The following is a 14,510-nucleotide window of genomic DNA, read 5'->3' as shown; positions in this document are numbered from 1 at the left end:
GACATTTTATAAAAGACCTACAGCTCACATCATGCTTAGTGGAGATAGGCTGAATGCTTTCTCTCTAATATTGGGAACAAGATAGGAGGTATTTTATAAAACGCCACATGGATTGGAAAGGAAAAATGTAAACTGTTCCTATTGCACCAGGTAGAATTGTCTACATAGAAAATTGTGAGGAATCTAAAAAATTTATAAAAAGTGAGTTTAAAAATGCTGTATGACATTAGGTCAATATACAGAAAAATCTATTTTATTTCTAAATATTGATAATGTATAATTATAAACTGAAATTTAAGAAAAATGCTATTTAAAATGAAATACTTAGGTATAAATCTAACAAACCACTCATAAGGTCTGTATGCTAGAAAGTAGCAAATGCCAATAAAAATGATTTAAAAAGACCTAAATAATTAGGGGACATACTATGTTCATGGACTAAAAGACAACAGGGTCACATATTAATTTCCCAAAATTGGTCCATAAAATTAACTCAATTTCAATGAAAATACCAGCATAGTATTTTTTGTGGATACAGACAAGCTGATTCTAAGTGTTATATGGCAAAGCAGATGAACCAAACCATAACAATTTTGAAAACGAACAATATTGATGGGGTCACACCACCTGATTTTAAAATGTACTAGAGAGCAATAGTAATAAGCCACTGTGGTCTGTGCAACAGGACAGACATGGATCAATGGGACAAAACAGGGAGTCCAGAAATAGACCGCACAAATACGGCCATTGATTCTGACAAAGATACAAAAGCATTTTAACGGCAAGAGGATAGTATTTCCAACAAATGGTTTTAGAACAATTGGAATTCTTGTGCAAAAAAAGAACCTCAACTTAAACCTTACAGTTTACACATGGATTAACTCAAAAGAAATAACAGATCTAAAGTAAAAGCTACTACTGTAAAACGTTTAGAAAGAAACAGGAGAAAATCTCTATGACTCATGTTAGGCAATGAACTCTTAGACATGATATCAAAAAAGATCAGGTTGATAAACTGAACTTCCTCCACATTAAAGACTTTTTCTCGGTGAAAAACACTGTTAAGAGATTGAAAAGGCAAGGTGTGGTCCCTCAAAAGGTTAAACGCAGAATTACTACATGAACCAGCAATTCCATTTATAGGTTTTCACCCATGAAAACTTATGTTCACACAAAAACTTGTACATAAATACTTGTAGCACCTTTCTCCATAAATTCCAAAAACTGGACCAAACTACATATTCTTCAACAGCTGAATAAAGTGTACTCAGCAATAAGAAGGGACATACCACAACGAGGAAGACTCTCAAAGACACGCTGAGTGAAAGAAGCCAGTTATGATTCCACTTATGTGAAATCCCCCAAAAGACAAAACCACAGTGATGAGACTAAACCTGTGGTTTCCAGGGGCCAGAGGCGAGCTCAGGGTGCGACTAGAAAGTGACAGCACAAGATCACAGTTTTTTGTTTTTTTTGTTTTTTTTTTTTTTTAATGAGATTTAATCTTTTTCTTTTTTTTTAAATATATTTTATTGATTTTTTACAGAGAGGAAGGGAGAGGGATAGAAAGTTAGAAACATCGATGAGAGAGAAACATTCATCAGCTGCCTCCTGCACACTCCCCACTAGGGAGGTGCCCACAACCAAGGTACGTGCCCTTGACCGGAATCGAACCTGGGACCTTTCAGTCCGCAGGCGGACGCTCTATCCACTGAGCCAAACCGGTTTTGGCGTGATCACAGTTTTGAGGGGAGATGAGACTGTTTTGAATCCTAACTGTAGTAGTAATTGCATGAATTTATGCACATGTAAAAGCTCTTAGAGCTGTATAGCAAAAAGTTTCATTTTGCTCTATATTAATGCAAAAAAATAAAGAACAAAATTGAAATCCTGGATCCCTGACATCATGACTGGCAAACAAGCAGGTGTTTCCAGGATTGTGCCTCAGGACGTGTGTGGCGGGGCAGAAGCCATCTGGGTTTGAAGAGCATGTGATCAGGGAGGGCTGTCTCGGTCCTTCATCAGGAGCCAGTGATGCCCAACTGCATGGGAGGCATGTGTTCTGTGCTGCCGTCGGAGTGAGGTCATGCCCTCGGCCCTGGCCGTTTTGGTTCAGTGGTTCAAATGTCGGCCGTGAACTGAAGGGTTGCGGGTTCAGTTCCCTGTCAAGGGCAAATACCTGGGTTGCAGGTTCAACCCCTGGTCCTGGTCAGGGTGAGAGCAGGAGGCAACCAATCAATGTGTCTCTCTCATGTTGATGTTTCTCTCTCTCTTTCTCTCTCTCTCTCTCTCTCTCTCTCTCTCCTTCCTCCTCCCTTGTACTCTCTCTAAAGATCAATGGAAAAAATATCCTCACTCGAGGATTAAAAAAAGAAGGTACGCCCTCAGATACCCCCTCTTCCAATATGCTCCTCATCATGGCCCCTAACTGAGATGATGCAGGTGGGATGTGACATCGGGGCGATATGCAGTGACAGTGCCCCTTGCTCTCCCACAAGCTCTGCTTGGACCCCACCAGTCCCCACAGATGGTATTAGACAATAAGGAAAGCAACCCAAGCCCAGGATTTGAACTCAATCAGTTTTCAAAATAAAAACATAACTAAAATTTGTATTTTAATTTTCTTCCTGCTCAAATTGTTTTCAACATGGACAAGAATTCCGAAATAAAAAATTGTCAACACTTTCCCCCCTTCTTCAGAAGGCATTTTCCTGCCATGATTTTAGTTGCCTTTTTCCTTTGGGAAAGTAATCAAACACTCTTACTTTTGTTTTTCACTTCTCTGACTAATTGAAACCATTTGTTCAGTGTTGAAGATTTATGAGGCTGCCAGCTGCCAGTTTGTTTTATTTTTTCACACATCACTGACAATAAAAATAGCCCTAAGACAGTGGAACGGCAGGTCAGCGCCACCTCCTCTGAGGTGAGGGCTGTGTTTTTTCCAGGAGCAGATGAAAGGAGATGAGCACGAGGGGGAACCCCTGATTTGCTCTTCTCCGGGGCCAGTAGATCTACTGACAATTTTATGATCGCCATTTGGTTTCATGGGGAGAAAAACATCAAACAAGACCCCTACACAATAATGCAATGTCTTTTGTGCTTTATTTCCTCCCAGACAGGGCTTCACTTGCTTGTGTACCTGAAAGCCAAATGTCAGAGAAAAGCGCACAAGTCTCACTTTTTATGGACCCGAATGGTTAAGGGGTCTGGCCATCTCATTCACATGCAGATGAGGCCGCAATGAGGAATTACTTTGCCTTGTGAGTTTTGAGCAGAACCCTGGCTACAGCTCTGGATGAGAACCTCACACAAGGATTTTGGTGACAACAACAGAGAGCTGAAGAGCTGGGCCTGGTTTGTACATGAGACAATGGCTTTCCATTTGGTTATTTAATCTCATGGACACGGAGGGATCTTTTTGGGGGTCTTGATTGCCATCTTCTTTCATTGTTGGGACTACTTAGGGAAACACCTGGGGCAGAAATGATTGCATCAAACTTGCAGATGAAGTGGCTTGCCTGAGCGAAGCTGGGTCAACCAGGGCAGCGCTGGAACCACTCAGGAGCCCCTGCTGGTTTCCCAGCACCAGTTCCATAGCTCACAGCAACTCAACCAAAATGCAAAGCTAACAGCACAGCTGAGGCCCAACCACAGGACACCCTGGGTCCCGACACTGCTGAGTGAGTGTGGCACCTGACCGAGTCAGGCTCACCGTGTGCATCCAGCACCCACTCGGGCACTTGCGGATCGGGTTGCACAGCACAAAGTGCTTGGAAAGGCGCTATAGGTTCGTACCTGTGGCCAAAGGGAATTTCTGTCTCTAGGATGCTGACAGGCCAGGCAGCCAACTGGGCCAAGTTAAATGTCACTTGGACCATTCAATTGTGCTACCCTCCATAAAAATCAGAAAAGCAAGAAAAAAAAGGAAAACTCTTCATACTTCCATTCGTGATACCAAAGCAATGTTCTAAAGTTTAATCCTCGTAGGAAAAACTACTTCCATAATGAAGTTAGTCAACGGCTCCCCCAGGTTTACACAGCAAACCGGACACATACCATCGGGTTGCTAAGCAAAGCCACAGGACATCATTTAGTACATCCTAATCACATTAGGCACAGAGAGGTTTCAAATGGCCCTATTGAGCCGTGCTGCCATGCTCCGGTGCCTGCGTCCCAGAAGCAGACAGTCTGGCACAAGACCCTTGGCACGCAAGCTAGAAATCTCATTAGTAAAGATCTGTAAGGACACAGCTTCCATCTCTTCATGGAACACATGCCATGACTTAATTCTTGAACAACAAGTCTAGAGAAAAAACTCTGGGGAAGTGGCTCAGCACACGGATGTAGACCACGCTATGCCCCTTGGGTCCCTGAGATCAGTGGTCAGAGGCAGCAGGTCATGGGTTCCAAGTTCTCCAAGAGAACTAGTATTTGCCGGACAAGCATTCAAAAAATATATGTATATAGTTTCTGGATTCACACAGGCAGCCTTAAATCAGGGGTTCTCAGTCAGGGTGATTTTGTCCCCAGGAAACATTTGACAAAGTTTGGAGACATTTTTGGTTGTCATCACTGGGGTGGTAGAAGCCAGGGATGTTGCTAAACATCCCACAATGCACAGGGCAGCTCCCACAATAAAGAACTGCTCAGCCCAGCCCTGGGAACAATGTGGCTCAGTTGGTTGGGTGTTGTCCCATGCACCAAAGGGTTGCCGGTTCAATTCCTGCTCCAGGCTCATACCCAGGTTTCAGGCTCCATCCCAGTCCTGGGTGCGCAAGCGGCAGCTGATTGATGTTTCATTTTCACACCAATATTTCTCTCTCTCTCTCTCTCTCTCTCTCTCTCTCTCTCTCTCTCTCTCTCTCTCTCAAAATCAGTTTTAAAAAATCTTTAAAAAAAAGAACTGCCCAGCCGAGAATATCAATAGTGCCACTGTTGAGAAGCCCTGCTTCAAACAAAAACTGCTATAAAAAAGTGTAACTCTATGTGTTGTTGTGACTAACCATGGATTTACTGAGGATTCATGGCCCAATAAACTCTCAGTAGGGCTGAGTAGTGTTTTCTACGACTGTGTCTTCGTTCTTCATATCATTCCTTTCTTCAGCTACTCCCAGTGGAAAACCACAGGCAGCACTGTGAAGTGGACTGCGCGGCCTCATGAGTCTTCTCACCCCCCTTTCAGATTCCCTCTTATTCTTTTTGGCATCCGTGGGCCCTCCTGGCCAGCCATCCCCAAGGCCTGTGCTCTGCCCCTTAGACTCAGATTCTAGAGCTCATATTGCAGCTTAACCTCTCACTGGCTTGTGAACTTGGGCACAGACTAAAACTGAGACTCGCTCTCTTCATCTTTAAGATGTGAAACGTAATAGTATGGCCTTCTGATGAGTGCCGGTGTGAAGCACCTCGCTGGTGCCTGGCCCACGGGAAGAAACTGATGACAGCTGTTTTTGTGCTGGGTTGCCATTCCTATATCCATCATCTCTACTAAGGTGCTCAGCTGGAAAGCAGTCAGAAAAGGAAAAAGTAATCTGATTCATTCTGAACCCTAAGTAACTTATTGTATCTGAAGCTTTCCCCAACCAGGAAGAGCGACATTTCGGGAAAGAATAAAGGCAAAGGCCAAAGGAATCCATCTCTCCTAATGGACTTTCAAGTTCTCAGCACAAGAATGGGAAATATTGTCAAAGGCGGAAGTTTCATTTTTTCCCTTTAATCAGGCTGGCTCTGGCTGCATTTGAAGCCTCTCTCTGAATGAGTCTGAAGCTTTTACAACCTCTAAAGACACTGTTACGTAAATAGAATGGTCCGAAAGTGTGCCAGGGCCCGCCTACCATGCTCTTTGTCCTAGATCAGTGGTCGGCAAACTCATTAGTCAACAAGAGCCAAATATCAACAGTACAACGATTGAAATTTCTTTTGAGAGCCAAATTTTTTAAACTTAAACTTCTTCTAATGCCACTTCTTCAAAATAGACTCGCCCAGGCCGTGGTATTTTGTGGAGGAGCCACACTCAAGGGGCCAAAGAGCCGCATGTGGCTCGCGAGCCACAGTTTGCCGACCACTGTCCTAGATGAACATTTGTTTTGTCCAGGTGGGAAGCCCCCACCTGCCCAATGGCAAGTGAATGCCCTTCCTCCCCCCACCCCCATTGCTCCCCTGGGGGTCCGAGAGTGGGGCTGCCTCACACTGAGGCCTGCCCCCTTCTTCTTGTTTGGGAGTATCTCAATGTCCCTTTCTGTATGTACCTGCTGTCACCTGCATTCTCCTTTATGCCCCCTGCCCCAATCAGCCATGTGCCCTCACTCCCTGACTGCCCACCTGGATATGTTGACCTGCTCTGCTGCCTGGCCTGACTCTACACTTGGGGCTCAACTTCCTCTCCAGGAAATGTATTTCCCTCCTTGTACCTGCTCCTTGGGACAGGGTGTGTGTGTGTTTCTAAGAGTAGAGCTGCTTAAACTTATACTGGTTTACTAGTGTGGGTGTAACCACAAAGTGGATTTGAGAGACTAGAAGTCTGCTATCAAGGACTGGGTAGGGCGATGTTCTCTCTAAAGGCCCCAGGGAAGGACCTGTATTGCCTCTTCCTAGTGTCTGGTGGTTGCAGGCAATCCTCGGTGCTCCTTGACCTGTAAACACATCACTCCAGTCTCCGCCTCCGTCACCTCGTGGCACTCTGTTCTGTGGTCTCCCTGTGGGTTTTCTGTCTGCACAAAGCTTCTTCCTCTCTACATCCATGTCGAAACATCCCTCTTCTTATAAGGATCTCAGTCCCTGGAGCAGGGCCCACACCAAACCAGCACAACTTTATCTTAACTGGATCACATCTGCAAGGACTGTTTCCAAATAAGGTCATAGTCTGAGGTTCTGGGTGGACATGGATTTTGAAGGGACACTGCTCAATCCAGCTTAAACCTCCAGGGACACAGTGTCTCCTGTGGAGGCCTCTTCTTTTCAAAGCACAAAGGCACACACACCCCACTGCACCCTCCCACCCTCAGGGCTGGATCAAGTCTGGCATCATGGCCTGAGCCACTCCTTGCATCCAACTCTTTGGTCAAGGGCTTGCTTTCCTCCCTGGAGTCAGTCCTCATTTGTTTTCTCTACTCTCAAGTCTTTCACATAAGACTGTGCATGAATGAACCCCAAGTATGGAAGAATATTAAAGGAACCCAGGGCTTCTTGCTGATAGATGGAGTGGCTATCACCCAATGCTGTGAAGTAGGGTCCTCCTGTCCCCACTCTGACACAATGGGCCCCAGCCTGTATAGCCCATCTGTTGTTGTTAATCCTCACCGGAGTATATTTTTTCCATTGATTTTTTTTTTTAAAGAGAGACACACATGGATTAGTTGTCTCTTGCACATGCCCTGACTGGGCCTGAGGATCGAGCCTGCACCGAGGTTTGTGCCCTTGACCAGGAATTGAACCTGTGACCCTTTGGTGGGTGGGCCATCACTCTAGCCACTGCACCATGCCAGCTAGGCTGTATCAGCCATCCGCAGGAATCTGAGGGCTGGGTCATTGGCTCTGTCTCCATGATTAGAATAGGAGTTTACTTTGCTGCAGACTAGCACTCGCCCACAGTGAAGGAAGAGCAGGTACTGGCGGGAGAGCACTGTGCCCTGCCTGGAGGAGCAGGTGAGCTGTGGCTCCAGCGAGGCCATTTACCAGTCATGTAGTCACAGCCAAGTCACCTAACCTCTCTGCACTTGTGCCATTCAGATCAGCACATGCCAAAGCCCCAGCTGGCTTGGCTTCTCCAGTTTCTCAAATGAAACATATCTCTACACACTCTAACAAGTGCAAAGAGAGAAACAAAGTCATTTACGTGGATATGAGCACACCCTACTTTTGAAACTGCTCCTTAAACATATTTGGTTTGAAATGATGTGAAAGAAGATCCTGACATCCTCCTAAGGAGGTTATCACATTCTTCCTCCAGGATGAGGTAGGTGGAGTATGGTCAGAAGGAAGTTAGTAAAGGAACCATGAACTTCATAGGTAATGAGGGACTTTCCCATCCCCAAGAAGTTTAAAAAACACACCCATGAGAATTATAAACATTATTCAGAGTCTGGCTGAGACAAAAAAATGGCAAGCCACCCTACAGAGAAAGTCATACTGGACACAGTAATACTTTGCATACATATGACACATTGCAGAACACAAATGATGCTTGGCAAAGCGGCTCTCACCTCAATTCCCTCTTTATTTAAGGCATATTCATCAAAATTCAAGATGGCGATCTTGATTGTTCTTGGAGGGGGCAGCACCGTCAGCCCGATGTTAATGGCGTTGCTCCTCTTCGAGTCCAGGACAATGATCTCCTGCCTTTTTCCGTCTGCGGCAGTTTTCTGGGTAATAGAACAAGGATAACCCAAGATTAATGCCTCATCTTTCCTCCTTTCTGTGTTTCATTATTAAAAGCAAACTCACTACTTATTCAGAGATGAAAACCAGTGGCCCCACTTAGGCGCAAAGGACTGGCTACTGCTCAGCACAGAAGAAAGCGATCAGGGCTCAGCTCTGGGCAGCCGCCAGGTGCGGGCCAGCAGTGGAACTTCGCAAGTCAGACACATTACAAAATTGATTTTCCTTCAATTGGGAACAATGTGATATTTTGCAAGAAAGAAAACACACACACACACACACACACACACACAGACACACACCCCTGTTTTTTTCCATAGAAGCAGTGGAAACAAAACTAAAACCTCCCAAAGCTCCCTCCCTGTAGTCTGCAAGGAATCAGAATATGCTCTGGTTGGCCCTAGGGCATATGGTGTGCGCCTGGGGATGGAGACGGTGGTACACGTGCTGAGGAGACAGAAGTGACAGGGAGAACCCGCCATTGCTGGCCGGTCAGCCCCTCTGGATCCCTGGCCACATGTCTCAGGGGCTCCTCTCACCATTCAAATGTCCCATGCCCCTTATTCCAGAGCACCTGCCACACTTACACATGTGGGCAGCTGCCACTAGTGGATGAGGAGGGACCTTCTTAGGAAGGAGACCAAAGGACAGGTGCTGGTGAAGAGGAATGGGGGAAAAACAGACCTGGAGGCCAAGGAGGGGAACAGGGGACAGAGGTGTCCAAGTGTCCTCATAGAGCCTTCGTGTGTGGCTTCCTTGCTGGGCAGGCCCTGGGTGTGTGGTGCCTAGAGATGAGGTGACAAGGCCTCTAGCTTCCCGCTGAGCTCCTGGGAAGTTAAGGGCAGTGGCCATTGGGACAAGTGGACAAGGTCTGGTCAGCAAGCCCCCTGCAAACAGAGCTGGGAGAATGACTATTCTTATTCAGGTAACAAGCCTAGATGACAATGATGAATTAGGCAGAGCAGACCTCTTGAAGGAAAAGATGGGGTGTTCACAATGTGAGGGGGCTCAGCAGTGGGGTAATTAACTCATCTAGTGTTGGGGGGCAGGGTCTGGAGGAGCTGACACCTCAGCTGGGTCCTAAAGAATGTGTAGGATCTAGTTCAGAGCTGGGGAGAGAAGATAAGGAGGTAAGAAATGGCTTTGTCTAGATTGCTGGGGACTGCCAGAGAAGAAGCTAGAGGTTTGGGGGGCCACATCTGGGGGCCCTCAGGAGCCAGCCGCTCCGACTCCATTGCAGGCGGGCCCCAACCGAATGGCTGGCTGCTGCTCACCCTGAGTGTGGCTGGGCTGGGAGCAGCGGAACTGTTAGGAGAAGCCGGCCTGCTGCAACGTGAGAGGCTGGAAGCTGGCTGGAAAAAAAGGACTGCGGCCCCTTACGTCCTACTGAGCCCTTCCAAACTCAATTACTAAACTTCTATTTTAGATCCTTAAATATGCATTTGGGAATAAATTAAAATTTCCTCCCGAAGAAAATAATTGAAAGCATCCCTGCTGCTCTGGGGCCTGGTGGCCAGGAGGAACAGTGCCTGTGGGTGTGGCATCAGCTCTGACTGCCGGCTTCTGGGATGTATGGCACATGGACGCACCCTCGTTCCGCAGGGCAACTATTCATTTAATCCAATGAGCCTCTCGGGAACCCTTGAAATTTAGCTTTTAAAAATCCAATCACAAATAGTATTTTGTGGGTGAAATGCTAAGAAGGAATGAGAAAGGGGTTGGCAAATGCTGACTACAGGCAATGAAGAGGGATGAGAGGGATGTTAAGATTTGAAATTCTCACTCACCCATCACCCACTCCTTCTTCCCTGCTCACAGCAGGACCTTGACTTCTGTCGGGCTGGCAATGTGTCAGTGACATCAGTCCATCCCTGGACCCTTGCAGCCAAAGCTGGGCCTGTGACCCAGGTCTGGCTTTTGTTTTTCTGATTAAAAAGGGATAGACCCAGAGGGCCATGCCTGTTGCCCTTCCCCTTGTTTCCTGCCGAGAGTGTGGACATGAGGCTACATAAGGATGGCAACACGAAAGAAGCCTGGGTGTGGCATTGGAGGGGCACTTTCCCCGAACCAGGCTCCAGTGCAGGAGGCACTGATCGGAGGGCAGGGATTTCCTGGGAATCATGAGCCCTTAGCCCCTCACCTACAGTCCCCTCATTCCAGGAACCCGGAGAGATGCCTGTACAGGCCCAGCCCAACCAGAGCCTTTGTGCAAATGAGAAAAAGACATCCCCCGCAACGGGGGAGACACATTCCCATGGCAAACAGCTTGAGAAGAAAGCACCACTCAGATTTCAGCCCTGCCCTTCAGCCAGTGTCTACATGCCAAACAACAAGGATACGTCAGGCTCAGGGCCATCATATAGGGCTCAATTTTGTAATGAGCCCTATATGATGGCCCTGAGCCTGACGTATCCTTGTCCCCATCTCAATAGAATTCAATGGACACCAGGGGGCACACCCACACACTCCCCTGTATGTTGGGGAGATGCCTCCAGGCATCCTGAGACACTGGGGAAAGCTGTCCCCACAGATGACTCTCCATGTTTTCAGAGCTACTTCCACCCACTTCGTGAAGGAATAAGAATTAAAGTAATATCTGATATTGAATTATTCAATCTCTGGAGTTTACCCAAGAAATGTTTTAAATGCTGTGCTTCATAATGAAAACAGATTCCACCGGACGCTATTTGAGCACACCAGTGCCTCGGGTTTGTCTTGCCTGAAATAAGGTGGTGGCTCATGTAGGGCTGTCCTTTCTTCCCACAGTAACCTAGAGAAGCACCTGCAGGAGCGAGCCAAAGTTCCCCGTGCCCAAGAGCCCGTGCGCACGTCTAAGGATTAGCGGTCATCAATTCTGATCCATTTCAATCATCTTTTGGGGTTCAAAGTCCTCGATCAGCAAGTATGACCTTCACTCTAACCTTCACATGGTCCTGTGACGCAGCAATGCCATCCATCCTCTTCCACAAAGCCTCTCATGACCCCCTGTCTTTCATTCCCACCACCTCTGCCCTGAGCCCAGACCCTGGTGCCAGCCTCCACCCCTGGCCTTCAGCTCCTAGTCTCTCCTCTTTCCCAGCCCACTCATCACTCACGTGCTCACAGCCTTTCTCAGTCACCCATTTCCTTATTGCACTTCTTTGATCAGAAAGTCAGGGACTGTCCATTGTTTGAAATTAGAAAAATAGGAAATTGGTCAATGATGGAAAGAGGATATAAAGCAGAAGCCAAAGAAGAAAGAGTGGTCCTTGTGAAGGAGATTAGGAAATGTTAAATGCCCTTCTGAAGGTATCTAGAACAAAGGGGTAAGATGTGACAGGACAAAGTTGGCACAGGACTTGGGAAGATGACAGGGGGCATAACTTCTAGGCAGGAAATCAGAAAGTTGTCCTGCAGTTGACAGGAGACTAGACACCCCCCGAAAAGCAACTCCCAAACAAGAAAGCAACAGACCAAAACCTGTTGACATATCGACACAGGGCCTACATGAAGGAAATGACAACATCGTCTTTAAAGTAATAAAAGAAGTTGTGAATAAAGGAGAAACAGCATATTCCTGGATAGGAAGTCCCAATGTTAAAAGGAGGCTCATTATCTCTCATCTAATACATACATTTAAAGTAATTCTAATAAAACTCCAACAAGATTTTTTTAGAATTAAAAAACATTCTAAAGTCACTATGAAAGGCTATATGTATAAAAAGAAACAACAGTAGAGTTATATATAATATACACGATCAGCTATAAAAGCATTATAAAACCAATATAACTAAAATGTGTAGCACTAGAATAGCTAGAATGATAGAACAGAAAAAAGTGATAGTACAGAAAAAACTCTCAGACAACCGTCCAGGGCATTCCAACACATACCAAGATTAGTGAGTGACATTCATTTGAACGCCCGATCTCTAACATGGAACCAAAGAAAGTAACCTGAAGGCAGAAAAACCACTCTGGCAGGTTAGCATCCTGACAGACAGGATTGACTGACATCTTCCTTCGTAAGAAGAGAGAAGGCAAGAGCACAGTCTCGGGTAAGTACGGTGGGAGCATGTCACGCCCCACGGACCCCCATGGCTGACTGGAGTCTCAAGTCATGATCAGTGATGGTACACAACAGCAAACCCTGAGCAGAGGCGGAAGGAGAGGCCGAGACCTCCAACAGCCTCTTTCTGATTGGCTGAGTGTCTTCCCATATTTATTTATTTGGAGCCTCTCTTTGATATAGATCCCATTTCCTTAAACAGGTATTGCCCAAGTGCCAGGGAGGTGCCTACTCCTAGAGTGGGGGCATCTCCATGAGAAGAATCTAATAAAGAAATGCATACCCGGGGAAGGCCAGGAGGCCCATGACACCATATGCTCAATTCTGTTCTGAGGCTGACAGGCTGGCCTCTGGGACTAAAGGGAAGGAGAGCTCTGGAGACAGGCCAGGGGATTCTCCTTTGCCAGGAGCAGTGGCTCCTCGGTGACTGACAGCAGAATGGCAGACATGAAGTCCTCACCACTAACTAGGAGAAACCCAACATCCTTTACCTGAGGAGGAAATGGGTCTGATCAATCTGCAGACACTCTCTGAAGGAAAACCAGGAATATAGTTTATTCAGAGCGGCACTTTACAACTTGGGGTGCACAAGAGAATCCCTAGGGGTACCTTTAAGCCACAGTGATACTTGGGTCCCCTCAGAGATCCGATATCCCCTGTCTAGAGCGGGGTGCGGGGGGGGGGGTCACAGACGTTTAAAAGATCTCTCCCACCTCCCTGGCACTAGGGCAATACCTGTTTAAGGAAATGGGATCTATATCAAAGAGAGGACTCTCTGATTTAGACTTTCAGAAATCTAAAGGCTTTGAGACAGGCTTGTTGGGTGGGCGAGTAGAAAGTTGATCATCCAATAAAAGGAAACAATTTAAAGATGAAACAAAAGGCAGGAATAAGAGAACCTTTCTTAGGATAGAAAGACAGTAATGGGGTCCTCGCTTAGCTGCCTCCATTCCAAATGTAGCAAGGACAGGTCCTGCCAGTTTTATGAATGGTGCGGGAATCAAGACCTCAGGGCTATAGACAATGCAGGAAGTTGTTATTGATGTTAAAATGAGACTGATGTGCCCTAACTGGTTTGGCTCAGTGGATAGAGCATCGGCCTGCGGACTGAAGGGTCCCATGTTCGATTCCGGTCAAAGGCATGTACCTTGGTTGCGAGCACATCCCCAGTAGGAGGTGTGCAGGAGGCAGCTGATCCATGTTTCTCTCTATCTCTCTCCCTTCCTCTCTGTAAAAAAAAAATCAATAAGATATATATATATTTTTTAATGAGACTGATGTGCCCAATGACTGCCAAGCTCCTCCCAGCCCTGGAGCTGAGCTCTCAGGTCCTTCCACATTCAGGGGTAATGCAGCTTAGGGCTGTGGGGCTGATGCAGCCGACGCCTGAAGACTCGGCCACGCACTCTGCCACAGCCAATGCCACACAACCACATCATGTGTTGGTTCTAGGAAATGAAACAGAAAACCCTGCTCCACTAGTCCTGGGGCTTCTGTCTGCGGTACCCCATGACAAGGAGGGCCAAGGCCCAGAGAAGGGCCCCTGTGCAGGCAGCAGCACCCTCACGAGGGGACAGGATGAAATGAGGAGAGTAAGGAGGGACCAAAGCTTGTGGAGGCATGCACTCTGGGCAGATGAACAGGGCTTATTTTCCATATTTTCCTGAAATGCTGCCACAAAGGATCACCTCTTTGAATTTTTAAAGAGTAATTTGACAAAAAATAAAATAAAACAAATGTAGCCTTTAAAAAGTAGATATTCAGCCCTAGCCAGTTTGGCTCAGTAGATAGGGCATCGGCCTGCGGACTGAAGGGTCCCAGGTTCGATTCTGCTCAAGGGCACATGCCCAGGGTTGTGGGCTCGATTCCAAGTTGGGGGTGTGCAGGAAGCAGTCGATCAATGATTCTCTCTCATCATTGATGTTTCTATCTCTCTCTCTCCCCCTTCCTTCCTCTCTGAAATCAATAAAAAAAATATATATTTTTAAAAAGTAAATATTCACCCCTGGCTGGTGTGGCTCAGTTGGTTGGGCATCATCCTATTCACCGAAAGGCAAATACCCAGGTTTCGGGTTTGATCCTGGTCGGGGTG

At 46.6% G+C, this 14,510-nt stretch overlaps 1 protein-coding gene across 2 annotated transcripts in view; it reads right to left on the bottom strand.

Annotated features, from left to right (window-relative positions):
• Positions 1–14,510, bottom strand: part of FHOD3 (formin homology 2 domain containing 3) — a 376,750-nt gene that overhangs the window by 27,828 nt on the left and 334,412 nt on the right. For both annotated transcript variants that reach the window (XM_008158248.2, XM_008158257.2), the window contains one exon: positions 8,199–8,357. In XM_008158248.2, the coding sequence (XP_008156470.2) occupies positions 8,199–8,357 (159 nt within the window). The remainder of the gene's footprint in view (positions 1–8,198; positions 8,358–14,510) is intronic.

The sequence above is a fragment of the Eptesicus fuscus genome, chromosome 12 (assembly GCF_027574615.1).
Source record: "Eptesicus fuscus isolate TK198812 chromosome 12, DD_ASM_mEF_20220401, whole genome shotgun sequence".
Classification (NCBI taxonomy): Eukaryota; Metazoa; Chordata; class Mammalia; order Chiroptera; family Vespertilionidae; genus Eptesicus; species Eptesicus fuscus.
The sequence above is the reverse complement of the archived record's forward strand: the minus strand, read 5'-3'. Positions and strand labels throughout refer to the sequence as shown.